This window comes from Suncus etruscus, chromosome 3 (genome assembly GCF_024139225.1).
Source record: "Suncus etruscus isolate mSunEtr1 chromosome 3, mSunEtr1.pri.cur, whole genome shotgun sequence".
Taxonomy (NCBI): domain Eukaryota; kingdom Metazoa; phylum Chordata; class Mammalia; order Eulipotyphla; family Soricidae; genus Suncus; species Suncus etruscus.
The window spans coordinates 111,622,742-111,637,337 of NC_064850.1; the positions used below are offsets into that span (position 1 = coordinate 111,622,742).

The window sequence follows — 14,596 nt, forward strand, 5'->3', positions numbered from 1 at the left end:
CTCCCTTCCATCCTCCCTTCCTCCCTCCCTCCCTTCCACCCTCCCTCCCTCCCTTCCTTCCTCCCTCCCTCCCTTCCTCCCTTCCTTCCTTCCTTCCTTCTTTCCTTCCTTCCTTCCTTCCTTCCTTCCTTCCTTCCTTCCTTCCTTCCTTCCTTCCTCCCTCCCTCCCTTCCTTCCTTCCTTTTTTCTTCCTCCCTCCCTCCCTTCCTTCCTTCCTCCCTCCCTCCCTTCCTTCCTTCCTTTTTTCTTCCTCCCTCCCTCCCTTCCTTCCTTCCTCCCTCCCTTCTATCCTCCCTCCCTCCCTTCCATCCTCCCTCCCTCCCTCCCTTTCTCCCTTCCTTCTTTCCTTCCTTCCTTCCTTCCTTCCTTCCTTCCTTCCTTCCTTCCTTCCTTCCTTCCTTCCTTCCTTTTTTCTTCCTGCCTCCCTTCCTCCCTCCCTCCTTCCTTCCTCCCTCCCTCCTTCCTCCCTCCCTTCCTTCCTCCCTTCCTCCCTCCCTCCCTTCCTTCTTTCTTTCCTTCCTTTTTTTCTTCCTGCCTCCCTCCCTCTCTTTCTCCCTCCCTCCCTTCCTTCCACCCTCCTCCCTCCCTCCCTCCTCCCTCCCTCCCTCCCTCCCTCCCTCCCTCCCTTCCTTCCTTCCTTCCTTCCTTCCTTCCTTCCTTCCTTCCTTCCTTCCTTCCTTCCTTCCTTCCTTCCTTCCTTTTTTCTTCCTCCCTCCCTCCCTTCCTCTCTTCCTCCCTCCCTTCCTTCCTTTCTTCCTTTCTTCCATCCTTCCTTCCTTTCTTCCATCCTTCCTTCCTTCCATCCTTCCTTCCTTTTTTTCTTGTTTTTTTTTTTGGCCACACCCAGCAGTGCTCAGGGGTCACTCCTGGCTGTCTACTCAGAAATAGCTCCTGGCAGGCACGGGGGACCATATGGGACGCCGGGATTCGAACCAACCACCTTTGGTCCTGGATCGGGTGCTTGCAAGGCAAACGCCGCTGTGCTATCTTTCCGGGCCCCCTTCCTTTTTTTCTTCCTTCCTTCCACCCTCCTCCCTCCCTCCCTCCTCCCTCCCTCCCTCCCTCCCTCCCTTTCTTCCTTCCTTCCTTCCTTCCTTCCTTCCTTCCTTCCTTCCTTCCTTCCTTCCTTCCTTCCTTCCTTCCTTCCTTCTTCTTCCTTCCTTCCTCTTCCTCCCTCCCTCCCTTCTTTCCTCCCTTCCCCACCCTCAACACAGTGGTGTTTAAGGATTTCTCTTGGTTCTGTAGCTCAGTAATCATTTCTGACTTATTAGGAAACTCTATGGGGTAGTGGTGTTTAAGCCAGGTCACCTGCATGCAAGGCAGGCAACATCTTCTATGCTATTGCTCTAGTCTTGTATTTTTTAAACCTACTTTAGATAATATTATAATATTGTTTTTTGTAACCTATTACAATACTGTTTAAGTATATAGTATTCATGTAGAGTTACTGTACACTACCACCACAATGGGGCACTTAAGTTGTTTTGTCAGACAGGCTATTGTACATTGTGTTGCATTAAAGTTGTGGTGTCTATGTATCTTCAGATTGCTGTTTTTATGTTCGTTGGGTAAATTGAACTTGAATCTGCTTAACTTAAATGCTGCTTGTGAGCTATAGATTGCCAACATGTGCTTTGTATATATGAGGCATCATGATTAAATGTGGGAAGGGAGAAGGAGAATGGGTATGTAGAAAACTCAGGGGTTGAGTGTAAGATTTACATACAGGAACCCTGGATTCAATCCCTGATTCATCACCAGAATGCCACCATAAGTGGCCTCTGAGCACAAAGCCTGGAATAGCCTGTGGCACAGCCAGGTGAAGCCCCAAATTAAAAAATTGTAGATTGCAGAAAGGAATTTGAATGGAATAGGATACCTGCAAAGATTTAATGGAGAACAATGAAGATAATTCTGTTGGACATGTAAGCATACCATGAATGTTATTTTAGTTGTTAGACGCTAGAACCCAAATGTTATTTGTTTAGAATAATTTTGAATAAAAATGTAACCTTTTATATTTTTGCGAACTTAGGGCTTATAACTACTGAAATTATTAAAATTATTCATTATAAAATTTTCTTTATTTTAGACTTTATTAGGAACCATACATGAGTAATTATTTAGATTATTATTTGCTTTGTATAGGTTTCTTTTTGATAGTCTTGGTGAAGAAAAAAGAAACATAAGAGAAAACATATGTATTAATTTATAAGAAATCAAAAATATATAACAGACAATGGTTTACACTTCTGTTTAAGGTTTTGTGTGAGGTCATAGGTCAGGGTACTAATAAGAGTGTTTGGGATGTCTGCTGCCATGAAACAAAATGGAAACTTGATTGATAGCTAGAGGGCTGAAGGGAGAGAGTGTGGTGGAGAAAGCAAAGGTCAGCAAGCCATTTCCCTTCCTGCATGTATAACATCTCTCCTCCAAACAAAATGTAGATGGTGTTGATCAATATGGCATATGTTGTGCACATTTCTTTGAGTATTATGAAATGTCATTGTACCTGAAGTTGTAATATATGTTTTAGTATTTTGAAAGCTGAAATGAAGTAGTTTACCCAAAAAAATGGTGTTAGTTTTGATGACAAGTTTAAACTAGTTACAGAGCATCTGTCCAACCATATAACAAATGTATACAGACCTTGTTGATAACAGGATGCTGAATTTTGTCTTAAAAACCTATTTGGACAAAGTTTTTTACATATATTTTTCATAGTTGCTTTTCACTTTGCAACTTTATTTATTTTTAAAATTCTCTTCAAAATAGGCTTGGTTTGCATGAAGTCTAGCAGTTCAGTTGTGGAACTGGTTATGCTGCTGTGCTCTCAGGTGAGTGCCATGAATAAAGTTGAGTTAAAAGTAAATTTCTGATGTCTTTCTTTCACAAATATATTACCTTGTTTTATTAGACATAGAGTTTGAGAAATGCCATAATAGTTTGAGAAAAATTGAATTTGCATCATAAATTACTTTGATTTTTGAAGTGATTTTCAAACAAATGATTTTAAAGTCTGTGCAAAGAAAGAACATGTAGATGAAAGAGAAGTACAGGTTTTAAGAATCATATTGAAAGTTTCTAGGTTAAATAATTTCCATTTTGGTGTCTGCTTTCCTTCTGTATATATGGATATTACAGAAACATTGGTTTTTATACCTTGTGGAGTGCCATTTTTACTCCTTTGGGAATAATGGGTTTACTTCCTTTTTGTTCAGAGGTTATAAAATGAGTGATAAATAATTTTGAATTCTTGTCATTGTTAATTATTTTTGACGTATTGAGTACACTTAGGAAAAAATCAGCCAACATGCTGATAAAATATAACAAGTAAATTCCTAAAAGCAAAAAATTAATTTTACTGTTTCTTAAACTTGAATATAAATAAGGTTAATTTTTAAACAAAGCATGCAAAAATCATGTATCCTGTGATGTTTTCTGCATTTCAATTAAACAGATGGATGTTTTTATTGAGAGTTCTCTTTGTAGTCTTTTATAAATGATATCTTGCTGGTAGTAAATTCTACCCCTACTTAAAACTTTAAAATAGCCTTTTTTAATAGGAAGGATATTGGTCTAGAGGTCAAGGGTTCTGACCCGTTTCAAAACCTTTGACCTTCATTTACAACTCTTCTGGCTTACTTGCCTGACAAATAAGGATAATGTAAAATTAATGTTTCTTTACATCGATTTATTCATTTTAGTGCCTATATTGCCAAATTTATTTAGACTTTGCTGATGGACATTTCATGAATACAAATTAAAGAATCATAGAAGGTGTGAAAAATCAATACAACGTATTGTCAATAAAGTGTACTAAGAACAATTGCTTTAAGAAATAACACCTAATAGATTTTAATAATGAAGTTGTGAAATCATAATTATGGTTTAAGCTGGTCTATTCTCATTTAGTTATAATAAAATTTTATAATTAAAATATATAAAATTTTATTTTCTCAAATATTTCGAAAGCCAGTTGGAGAACATTTCCCATTAATCTGTTTTGAAGTAATTATTTATTTCTTTGGCATAAATTACGATATGCCACTCCTGTACTGTCAAGAAATCATTCTTACTTTGTAAAGATGTGTTCCTAAAGTTTTAGATATTTCTTCCTAGGCATGTTAATTTGTTGTTCGTAGCAAGATAATTGTTTCATAGGTGAATGTTACTGAAATTTTACTTTATAGTTTAAAAATTTGAATAAATTTTTATACATGAAAGCTATTTCAAATACAGTCTATTACACAATTGATACTAGAATCTGAAAACATAAAAATGACATGTTTTAATATACATATTTCCCAGGCATATGACTGTATGATTTGGAAATAATTTAATCAAATGGGATATGAAGATTATTTAGAATAAGTTGCAAAATTAGTCATGTGATCTGAACTTATTTTTAAAAGAAAATGTTAAATTTTTTAAATATTAACTTCTTATGAGTTCTTAAAAAGTCCTGTGGTATCTCTATAAGATGTGGCATACTGTGAAAAATGATGTGAAAAATGAAGCTAGAATTAGCTCCAGATGTATACAGATTGTTCTGGGGTGATAATTACATTTTTCACTTTGAATTTTCCTAATTCAAAGAGGTCACATTGGCAATCAGAAAAGTGATTTATTTTGTTAAAAAGTGAACTGTCTTTTTCTACATGAAAGCTTAAGAAATATGAAATTGAATTTGTAGTAGACATTTTGCAGATACTGGGTGGGGATGATTTGAGTTTGATTGATAATATTTTTTAGTCTGAGATAGGGTGGGAAGTGGAAAGCTACCATCTTGCTAAAATTTTAATTAATTTTTTAAGAAGAGATGGAGAGGATTGAGTGCCAGAGATCGAAAGATCAGGTCAAAAACTCATTTTTAATCACATAAATAATGAGATATGCTTATGAATTTAACAGCTGCAAATTTGATTTAAAATTTTACAAATTAGTTAAGTTTTTGACAGACATATTCTGGTTACTTTCCTTGAACCATTCAAAACTTACTATTTTTTTTAAAAATCACATCCTTTTTATTCATATAGATTTAAAACATTTATTCTTATTCTTTAAAAAAATGTTTTGTTATAGCTTTTATTCTCTTATACACTCTTTGAAACTTTGTCGTCTCCAATTCTTTTCCCACAAGCTGCACCTCAATATCAACTTTAACATAGAATCAATGTGTCTCCAAAGTATTCTTTGCCTATTGTTTACCCGTTTTATTTCTGAAATCATATCTGCAAATTTATGTAAAAACATGCTTCTTATTGTCCAGTGCATTCCTTAAAACTTAGCTGTATTTTTATTATAATAGTTTGAAATTTAAGAGCTAGTGTTATGATCACGTTTGGTTTGCTCTTACTGTTTTATTTTCTTAACACATCAACTGTGATTATATTTTCCAATTTTCACGTATTTTTTTTTTACTGGAGTTTTGACTAGTTTCCATTTTAAATTCATCTGATTTAATTCATATTTTAACATTAATGTAGAATGTTATTAAAATTGGAAACTTTCTATAATACTCAGTATTCTAATTTCGAATAAAGTTAATATATAATTAAGATTTATTAAGTTAGGTTCATTTGTATGTTGTATTTTTATAAAATAAAAAAATAAAATAACTTCTTAAAGTTCAAAGCCTGATCTGTATTTTCTTGATTTCTTTAAAGTAAGACTATAAGACTACTTTGGGAATTGGTGTGCTGTCCGATGCATAGAAAAAATTGAAGTTCCTCATTATAATTCGATTCACTTTTTTCAAAAGCTTGTATTTGTCTTCAGTATTTGTTATGTATATAGAAAGCCTTGTAAGCATACATATGAATCTAAAGCAAATGTTAAATTAATATTTCAAGTAATATTACTCCAGCCTGTGTAAAGTGTATCTTGCTTGTTTGACATTAATATCATTTTTGAAAGAATTGACATTGCATTCAAGGCCACTTTATAAAAGCGTTGCGTTGCTCATCCTAATTCAGTCTGACATACATTCCAATAACACTACCTCCCTTCTTGGGTTTAAAGCTAAATTTATGACTGTGCATTGTGAAGTGCATCATTTAAAAATGGTTTCAGCCCAAAACATCTAATAAATAAATAATGTGTATGGCTACTCAGTAGTAGACTTCTAGACTAGAAATCATTCCATCGGATACTCAACAGTCCACTATCGGAGGGGGCTGTCAGATAAATCTTATGGTAGCTGCATTCATGTCCTGTAAATCACATATTATTGTCTGAGCCTTCTGCCGGGTCATCTATTCTTTTCCCATTTATCAGAAATGCATAAAGTATATAGAAAAACTAGAAGCACCATATAGACTGACCTGGCATTTTGTCTGAGTAATTAATTAGCAGCAAAAGTTAATTCAAAATACTGTACTAGAATAATATTTGTTTCAAAAATTTTAATCAAAATATGTAAATTGCTAATATTTATGCCATATTTTATTTTTTGAATATTTTCTGCAAGATATATCTACTTTAATTCCAGTGTCTTGTATTTATTTATTTATTTATTTATTTATTTATTTATTTATTTATTTATTTATTTATTTTTGATTCTTGGGCCACAGCTGGTGATGTTCAGGGGTTACACCTGGTTATGCACTCAGAAATTGCTTCTGGCTCGGGGGACCATATGGGAAGCCAGAGATCGAACCCAGGTCTGTCCTGGGTCAGCCGCATGCAAGTCAAAGGCCCTACTGCTGTGCTATTACTCTGGTCTCTCTCTCCAGTGTTTATTTTCTACAAGATTTATTTACTTTAATTCCAGTGATTTTTTTTTTTTCTATGTCACCAAATTCTTTATTTAGAAGTTATATTCTTTTTCTTGTTTGTTTTTGTTTTTCGGCCACACCTAGTGATGATCAGGGGTTACTCCTGGCTATATGCTCAGAAATTGCTCCTGGCTTGGAGGACCATATGGGACACAGGGGTGGGGGGATAGAACCACACGGTCCATTCTAGGCTAGTGTGCGCAAGGCAGATGCCTTATGCCTGCGACACCACTCTGGCCCCTATAAGTTATGTTCTTAGTAAGATCCAGTTCTACCCAGTTTAGGATCTTTTGTATTAGTTTTGGTTTAAATTTTTGCCAACTGAAAATATTTCTCCCAATCTTTATAATTTAAAATCATTTTTCTTTTTCACATATAATTTTTTCTCTAAGTGTAGTTTTCTCTTTCTTTTTGAGTTTGTCCTTTCAGAAATATGTGACAATCGTGTTCATGCTCTTGACTTTTTATTTCATGACCATTTTATTTTTATGGTTGAGATGAATATTAAGCAAATTAGGAATTAAAAAAGTCAATGGAGAATAATAAAAGCAAGCCTACTCTGTCTGGCAGAAAGGTGTCTTTCATCATTAGACCCTTCTTACTGTTTGGATTTATTTCATTTCTGATTATTTTGATTTTATAGCTGCTCTCAAAATGTGTTGAACTATTTAAATTTCTTCAGATGTGTTAGAATACTTTTATCTTTGATGTATGCTTTTTCTCATTCTAAAGATTCCCGTTTTCAAATGTAGTCCTTCCTAATTGTTCATTTCTTCTAATCATTTCTAACTCAGCTTAATTATCCTCATTTTGGATCATTGTACTACACAATGGATGCATTTTTGTTTGTCTTCATTTTAAAAGCCCTCCCATTGGGGCCAGCGAAGACCCAGTTCTTTGCATGCTGCAGGCCCAGGTTTGATCCCTACACTTATCTGGTTCCCCAAACCATCAGAAGTGATCCTTCAGTACAGAGCCAGGAGTAAGCCCTTAGCATTGCCTAGTATGGCTCAAAATCAAAAATAAATAAATAAATAGAAAATAAAATAAATTAAAAAGAATACTATATAGAGTGAAAGTATGCATGTTCATTGCTTTTGTAGTTGCTAGTAGTTCTTGTTTACATGCTAGAATCTCTATGGATAACATTAATTTTTATTTTGCCTATTATAATATAATGCCTGGTACATGATATTTATGGCTCAATGGATATTTATGGTATGAATAAATAATTCATAATAAATTGCATCTCTCTTGTAAAGAATTTTCACTCCTCTTCATCTCAATTCTTGGTGCTGTTCTTCCTGAGCAAAACTCATTGGCCACATTATACTAATCTCTCTTTTTTCATAGTTTTCCAGAGGAGAGACACACAGAGGCTCTTGATTACTCCTGGTGGAAATCTGGGGACCGTGCTGTGCATGCAGGGAGTTGAAACTTGGCTCCTGTGTACACAGTGTATGCCTTAGCCCTTTGGAATGTCTTTGCACTAATCTCATTTTCTCATTTTTTTAATCTTTATTTTCTCGGTTTTATTATAGTTTTGGGCCACAACCAGTAGTATTTTGTTTGGGGAGCGACTCCCAGAGAGATGCACAGGGTTAGCTCTGTGCATTGGTTTGGAACGAAGTGGTTTCTGGGGATCAGACCTGGTGCTCCAGTATGCAAAGCCTGCAGTTCTGACCTTAGAGCCATCCCTCATTCTTCATTCAGATTATTTGTGATTTAAATTTCTCTGTCACTAGACTTTAGTGAGTTTCTTAACAACAAATACCGTGTTTGCTTCAACAACTGACATATGATCATTGTTAAACCAAATATTTATATAATTGATAGATGAATAAAACATTAAATATAAATCTTTATATATTGGGCTCTCTTCACTTTTGGTCTTTTTCATTATGTATATATTATATATATATATATTATGTATATATATATATTATGTATATATTATATATATATATTTTTTTTTTAGAGTAATTTATTTTGTCATTAGCAAGCACCATGGTAATGTTTATTTATAAACTTCATATTAGTGTTAGAAGTTTTTTGTCTTAATCAGATTGACCTCTTTTTAAAAAATCAAATTATTTAGACATATTTATGTATAATATATACATCCATTTTATATGTGTTGTTAAGTTTTGATGTTTACTTGACTATGTAACTACTGCTTTAATTCAGGAAGTTCTCTGAGTCTTTTTTTTTTTTTTTTATTTTAGTTCCCACCATGACACCTCCTTTTGTCACTGATTTTATTTCTGCTTACTATGCATGTTTTTTATTTCTTTAGGTCTGAATGTATGGTTGTTTTTTTTTTTCCTTTTTCTTTCTTTTTTACATTGTGTGTTTATATACTCAGAGTGCCTTTTTAGGGTACATATCAACTTCTTTCACTAAAATTCTCTCTCCATATTAAGAAAATGGTACATTTTTGAAAAAAGAAATAATTGATCAAATTCTGAAAAGGATTATTTTTTTTATGACTCACAAAACAAATTTGAGTACAAGTTGCTTATTGGGAATATAAATGTCTTTGAATTTTTATGTTCATTAATTTTTATTTATAAGGACATCCTAGGACTTATATTTTTATATCACATTATGAGGAGATCATTAATTGGACCTTAAGAATTTTGTATTGTTATTTTTTCCTGTCAATTCAGTTCCAATTTTCTCTCTTCCATATAACTTTTTACTCATATATCTGCTTTAACTTCCATTCTTTTTGTTCCCTTTAGTGTTCTGTCTGCTTTCAATGTCAATTCCCTCCTTTAGAGGGAATTATAATGTAGTGATAGAGACAAGTAATTAAAAATAGTAGAATTTTATAATTTTTTAAAAACCAATGTATTAGAACATAGGGACAGGAAATGTTAGAGAACAAAACAGTGCTGTGAAGTTAGTAGATAACAGGGCTGTGTAGTCTGTAGAGACTCCTGCTCCTCAGTTTTTTTTGTTGTTGTTGTTTTCTTTTTTTTGGGGAGGTGGGCCACACCCGGTGATGCTCAGAAGTTGCTCCTGGCTTGGGGAACCATATGGGATGCCGAGGGATCGAACCGTGCCCCGTCCAAGGCTAGTTCAGGCAAGGCAGACACCTTACCTCTAGTGCCACTGCCCGGCCCCTCATCAGTTTTTTTGACTTCTAACTCCAGATTTCCAAAATTTCCTCTAACACCTTGACTCTGACTCTGATTCTGACTCCGACTCTGCTGCCCTGGAACAAAATAGCTATTAATTCTTATTTATTCTAATGCTAATTTTACTTTAGTTTCATGAATCATTTTTATTTTTGATTTCTATGTGAAAAAGTTTTCTAGATTATATCTTTTAATGATGTCATCAGATCAATAGATATTAAAATTTTTCAAGTATTCCTTCTGCTCACTTCTTCAAACTTTCCTCGTTGGATTTGTGAGAATCATGTCCTTAATTGATCAGTTCTCACTAGCAACAATTTCTAGTTCATCGAGACCAATTGTGTGAAATAATGGAGGTGAAAAAAGCACATGGCAGTTAATGACAAAATTTTAGAAAATCTTGGTTTAATTTGGTTTGATTATCTTTCCTGGAAGTCACCTCAAGTTCTGTAGTTTGTGTTTATGTCTATAAAATATGTATAGTAGTATATATTATAAATATATAACTTAAATATCAGCATCTGAAACTATAGAAATATTTTAATAAGTTATAAATGGCTAATTGTATTTTCCCATCTTAAATCAGATACAGTAATTGTATATTATAATTAAAACAAGTAGTGTGTATTAACATATTCTGCTTGATATTGTTTAGCTGAGTTTTGACTTAATAGGATAGCCAAAATAGATTCTAAAATAGTGCAAGTCTTGAATGTTTATTAAAGTCCAATTTGGCTGCTGAATTATATGCAGATAATACAGTGGAACATGAATGCAATTTGAGAGTTAGAAATGAGTTAGTCTGATAGTCCTTTATTATGAAATTTTTATATTTTAATCGAAAGTGCTAATTCTGTGGTGAAGTAGATTTATATTCTTATAATAACATTCTTGCAGAACATCTGTAAGCTTTCTAAAATAAAAAAGACTAAAAGTATAGCTAGGTAAAGTCATTGGAGAAATGACTGCAGAAATGTAAGCAGATCTTGGAAGTAGCAAGTTTTAGAAAGTGTTAGAAAGTGGTTTTCTTCCCATTTTAGTTTCTGACCTTAGGGCAGGGCACCTATATTTTATGTTTTTAAACATAAACTGTTTAAAACTTGTGTCAAAAATTTTACATCTTATTTTTTTGTTAGCTTACAAAGATCACTTTAATTTCCATGCATGTTTTCTGCAAAATTAGGATTTCATGTTTCTAAAAATATTGACTTGTATTTCATAGTGCATATGTGAAATACTTTTTTTTTGGGGGGGGGGCACACCCGGTGGTGCTCAGGGGTTACTCCTGGCTGTCTGCTCAGAAATAGCTCCTGGAAGGCACGGGAGACCATATGGGACACCGGGATTCGAATCAACCACCTTAGGTCCTGGATTGGCTGCTTGCAAGGCAAATGCTGCTGTGCTATCTCTCTGGGCCCATATTTGAACTACTTTGCCCAGTCATTTATTAATGGACATTTGTTTCTGTAGTTATAACAAATATTGCTACTATGAACCTAGGGGTGCCTATATCTTTTCAAATTAATGTTTTCCTATAAATTTTCGGAGGATAATGCTGAAAATACATTATACATATGTATTTAAGGTGAGATATACTTTTCTGTAGATACTACACCATTTATATTCCCTTTAATTATGTGCAAAAGTTTTTTTCCTCCATACTTCCCAATCTTTGCTGTTTTCTTTTGAATATAGGCATTTTAATATGTGTAATGTACTAATTTATTATTTTTAATAAATTGTATTTCATTCCCGTCACCAGTGTTCCAAGTGTCCCTCCTCCCCGCCCCACCTTGGCCTGTGCTCTAGACAGACTTTCTACTTTCCTCATTCATTAACATTGTTATGATGGTTGTCAGTATAATTATTTCTCTAACTGCACTCATCACTCTTTGTGGTGAGCTTCATGTCTTGAGCTGGACCTTCTAACCCTCCTCTCTTTTGTCTCTGAGAATTATTGCAAAAATGTCTTTTATTTTTCTTAAAATTCATAGATGAGTGAGACTATTCTATGTCTATCTCTCTCCCTCTGACTTATTTGACTAAGCATAATAGATCCCTTTAGTCCCAATGTCATGGAGTGTTTTACCTATGTGTTGTTCTATAGACCTTATGGTTTCAGGTCTGATATCAAGGTCTTTAATCCATTTGGATTTTACCTTCGTACATGATGTTAGCTGGGGGTCTAAGTTTGCTTTTTTGCAAGTGGCTAGCCACTTGTGCCAACACCACTTGTTGAAGAGGCTTTCTTTGCTCCATTTAGGACTTCTTGCTCCTTTATCAAAGATTAGATGATTGTATGTCTGGGAGCATTCTCTGAGTACTCAAGTCTATTCCACTAATCTGAGGGTCTGTCTTTATTCCAATACCATTCTGTTTTCATAACTATTGCTTTGTAATACAGTTTGAAGTTGGGGAAAGTAATGCCTCCCATATTCTTTTTTCCAATGATTGCTTTGGCTATTTGAGGGTGTTTATTGTTCCAAATGAATTTCAAAAGTGCCTGATCCACTTCTTTGAAGAATGTCATGGGTATCTTTAGAGGGATCACATTAAATCTGTACAATGCTTTGGAGAGTATTGCCATTTTAATTATGCTAATCCTGCGAATCCATGAGCAAGGTATGTATTTCCATTTCCACGTTTCCTCTCTTATTTCTTGAAGCAGGGTTTTATAGTTTTCTTTGTATAGATCCTTCACATCTTTAGTCAAGTTGACTCCAAGATATTTAAGTTTGTGTGACACTAATGTGAATGGGGTTGTTTCCTTAATGTCCATTTCTTTCCTATCATTATTGGTATATAAAAGGGCCATTGATTTTTGTGTGTTAATTTTGTTGCCTACCATATTGCTATATGCATCTATTGTATCTAGAAGCTTTTTGGTAGAGTCTTTATCATTTTCTAAGTAGAGTATCATGTCATCTGCAAACAGTGAGAGCTTGACTTCTTCCTTTCCTATCTGAATTTCCTTGATATATATATTTTCCTTTTTTGGGGGGGGGCCTAATCGCTGTAGCAAGTACTTCCAGTACTATGTTGAATAGGAGTGGTGAGAGGGGACAACCTTGTCTTGTACTAGAATTTAAAGGGAAGGCTTTTAGATTTTCTTCATTGAGGATAATATTTGTCATTGGCTTGTGATAGATGGCCTTGACTAAATTGAGAAAGGTTCCTTTCATTTCCATCTTGCTGAAAGTTTTTATCAAGATTTGGTATTGGAAAAAAAAACAGAATTGGTGTTGGACTTTATCAAATGCTTTCTCTGTGTCTATTGATATTATGTGATTTTTATTTTCTTGTTGATATTGTGTATTATGTTTATGGATTTATGGATGTTAAACCATTTTTGTATTCCTGAGATGAAACTTACTTGATAATAGTGAACAATCTTGATGAGGCATTGAATTTTATTTGCCAGAATTTTATTGAATATCTTTGCATCTGTGTTCGTCACAGATATTGTTCTATAATTTTCTTTTTTGGCAGCATCTCTGCCTGGTTTTGGTATCAAGGTGATGCTGGCTTCATAGAAGCTGTTTGAAAATGTTTCCAGTTTCTCAATTTCATGAAAAAGCCTGGCCATGATTGAAAGGTTTGAAAGAATTGATTCGTGAATCCTTCTGGGCCTGGGCTTTTGTTTTTGGGCAATTTAACATCTTCTTGATTTTTTTTTAGAATCAGAATAGAATTTGAGATACCTAAAACAACAGACAATTTAAGGTATTTCTTCAATAATTAGCTAAGAATCAAGGATAGTAGGATAGCCCTAACATGCTTTTGGAATAGAATATACTTACATATATTACCTCAGAATTACACATCCCTCAGACCAGAAGAGCAAACTGAACAGACATTTGAGTTGTTATGCAGAGAAACTTTGCAAGATGATTCCAACTGAGTTAGAATCTGAGAATAAAGAAACCAAATAAAACATCTTTTTTAAAATTTTTTTATTTTTAAGTATTTTATTAGATTTTTGAAAGGGCTTCCCTTATTATATATTTATTTATTTATTTATTTATTTATTTAAACACCTTGATTACATACATGATTGTGTTTGGGTTTCAGTCATGTAAAGAACACCACCCGTCACCAGTGCAACGTTCCCATCACCAATGTCCCAAATCTCCCTCCTCCCCACCCGACCCCCGCCTGTACTCTAGATAGGCTTTCCATTTCCCTCATACATTCTCATTATTAGGACAGTTCAAAATGTAGTTATTTCTCTAACTAAACTCATCACTCTTTGTGGTGAGCTTCCTGAGGTGAGCTGTAACTTCCATCTTTCTCTTTTGTGTCTGAAAATTATTCAAATAAAACATCTTTTAAAGATTAAAATATCATTTAAAGACTCAGGATAAAACCTATAAAATAACTGGGATAAAACCCCAAATAATAAAGAAGAGTTAGGGTATCATGATCCATTTCAAAGAAAATAAAATTTACAGGGCTGGAGAGATGGCGCAGTGATCTAGGATTGTGCCGTGCATTTGACTACCCTATTCAGATTCTCAGGTGCATCCTAGATGCTACAGTAGAGTAGCATCAGGGATGGCCCTTAGGTGCTTGAATACACTAGGGCAGTGTTTCTCAATTATTTTCTGTCATGCCCCCTCTAGGAAGAAGAAAACATTTTTCACGCCCCCACCCACGAGACTGTAAATAGTATCT

At 34.2% G+C, this 14,596-nt stretch overlaps 1 protein-coding gene across 2 annotated transcripts in view; it reads left to right on the forward strand.

Moving 5' to 3' along the window:
• Positions 1 to 14,596, forward strand: part of LRBA (LPS responsive beige-like anchor protein) — a 662,022-nt gene that overhangs the window by 198,813 nt on the left and 448,613 nt on the right. For both annotated transcript variants that reach the window (XM_049770186.1, XM_049770185.1), the window contains exon 33: positions 2,776 to 2,837. In XM_049770186.1, the coding sequence (XP_049626143.1) occupies positions 2,776 to 2,837 (62 nt within the window). The remainder of the gene's footprint in view (positions 1 to 2,775; positions 2,838 to 14,596) is intronic.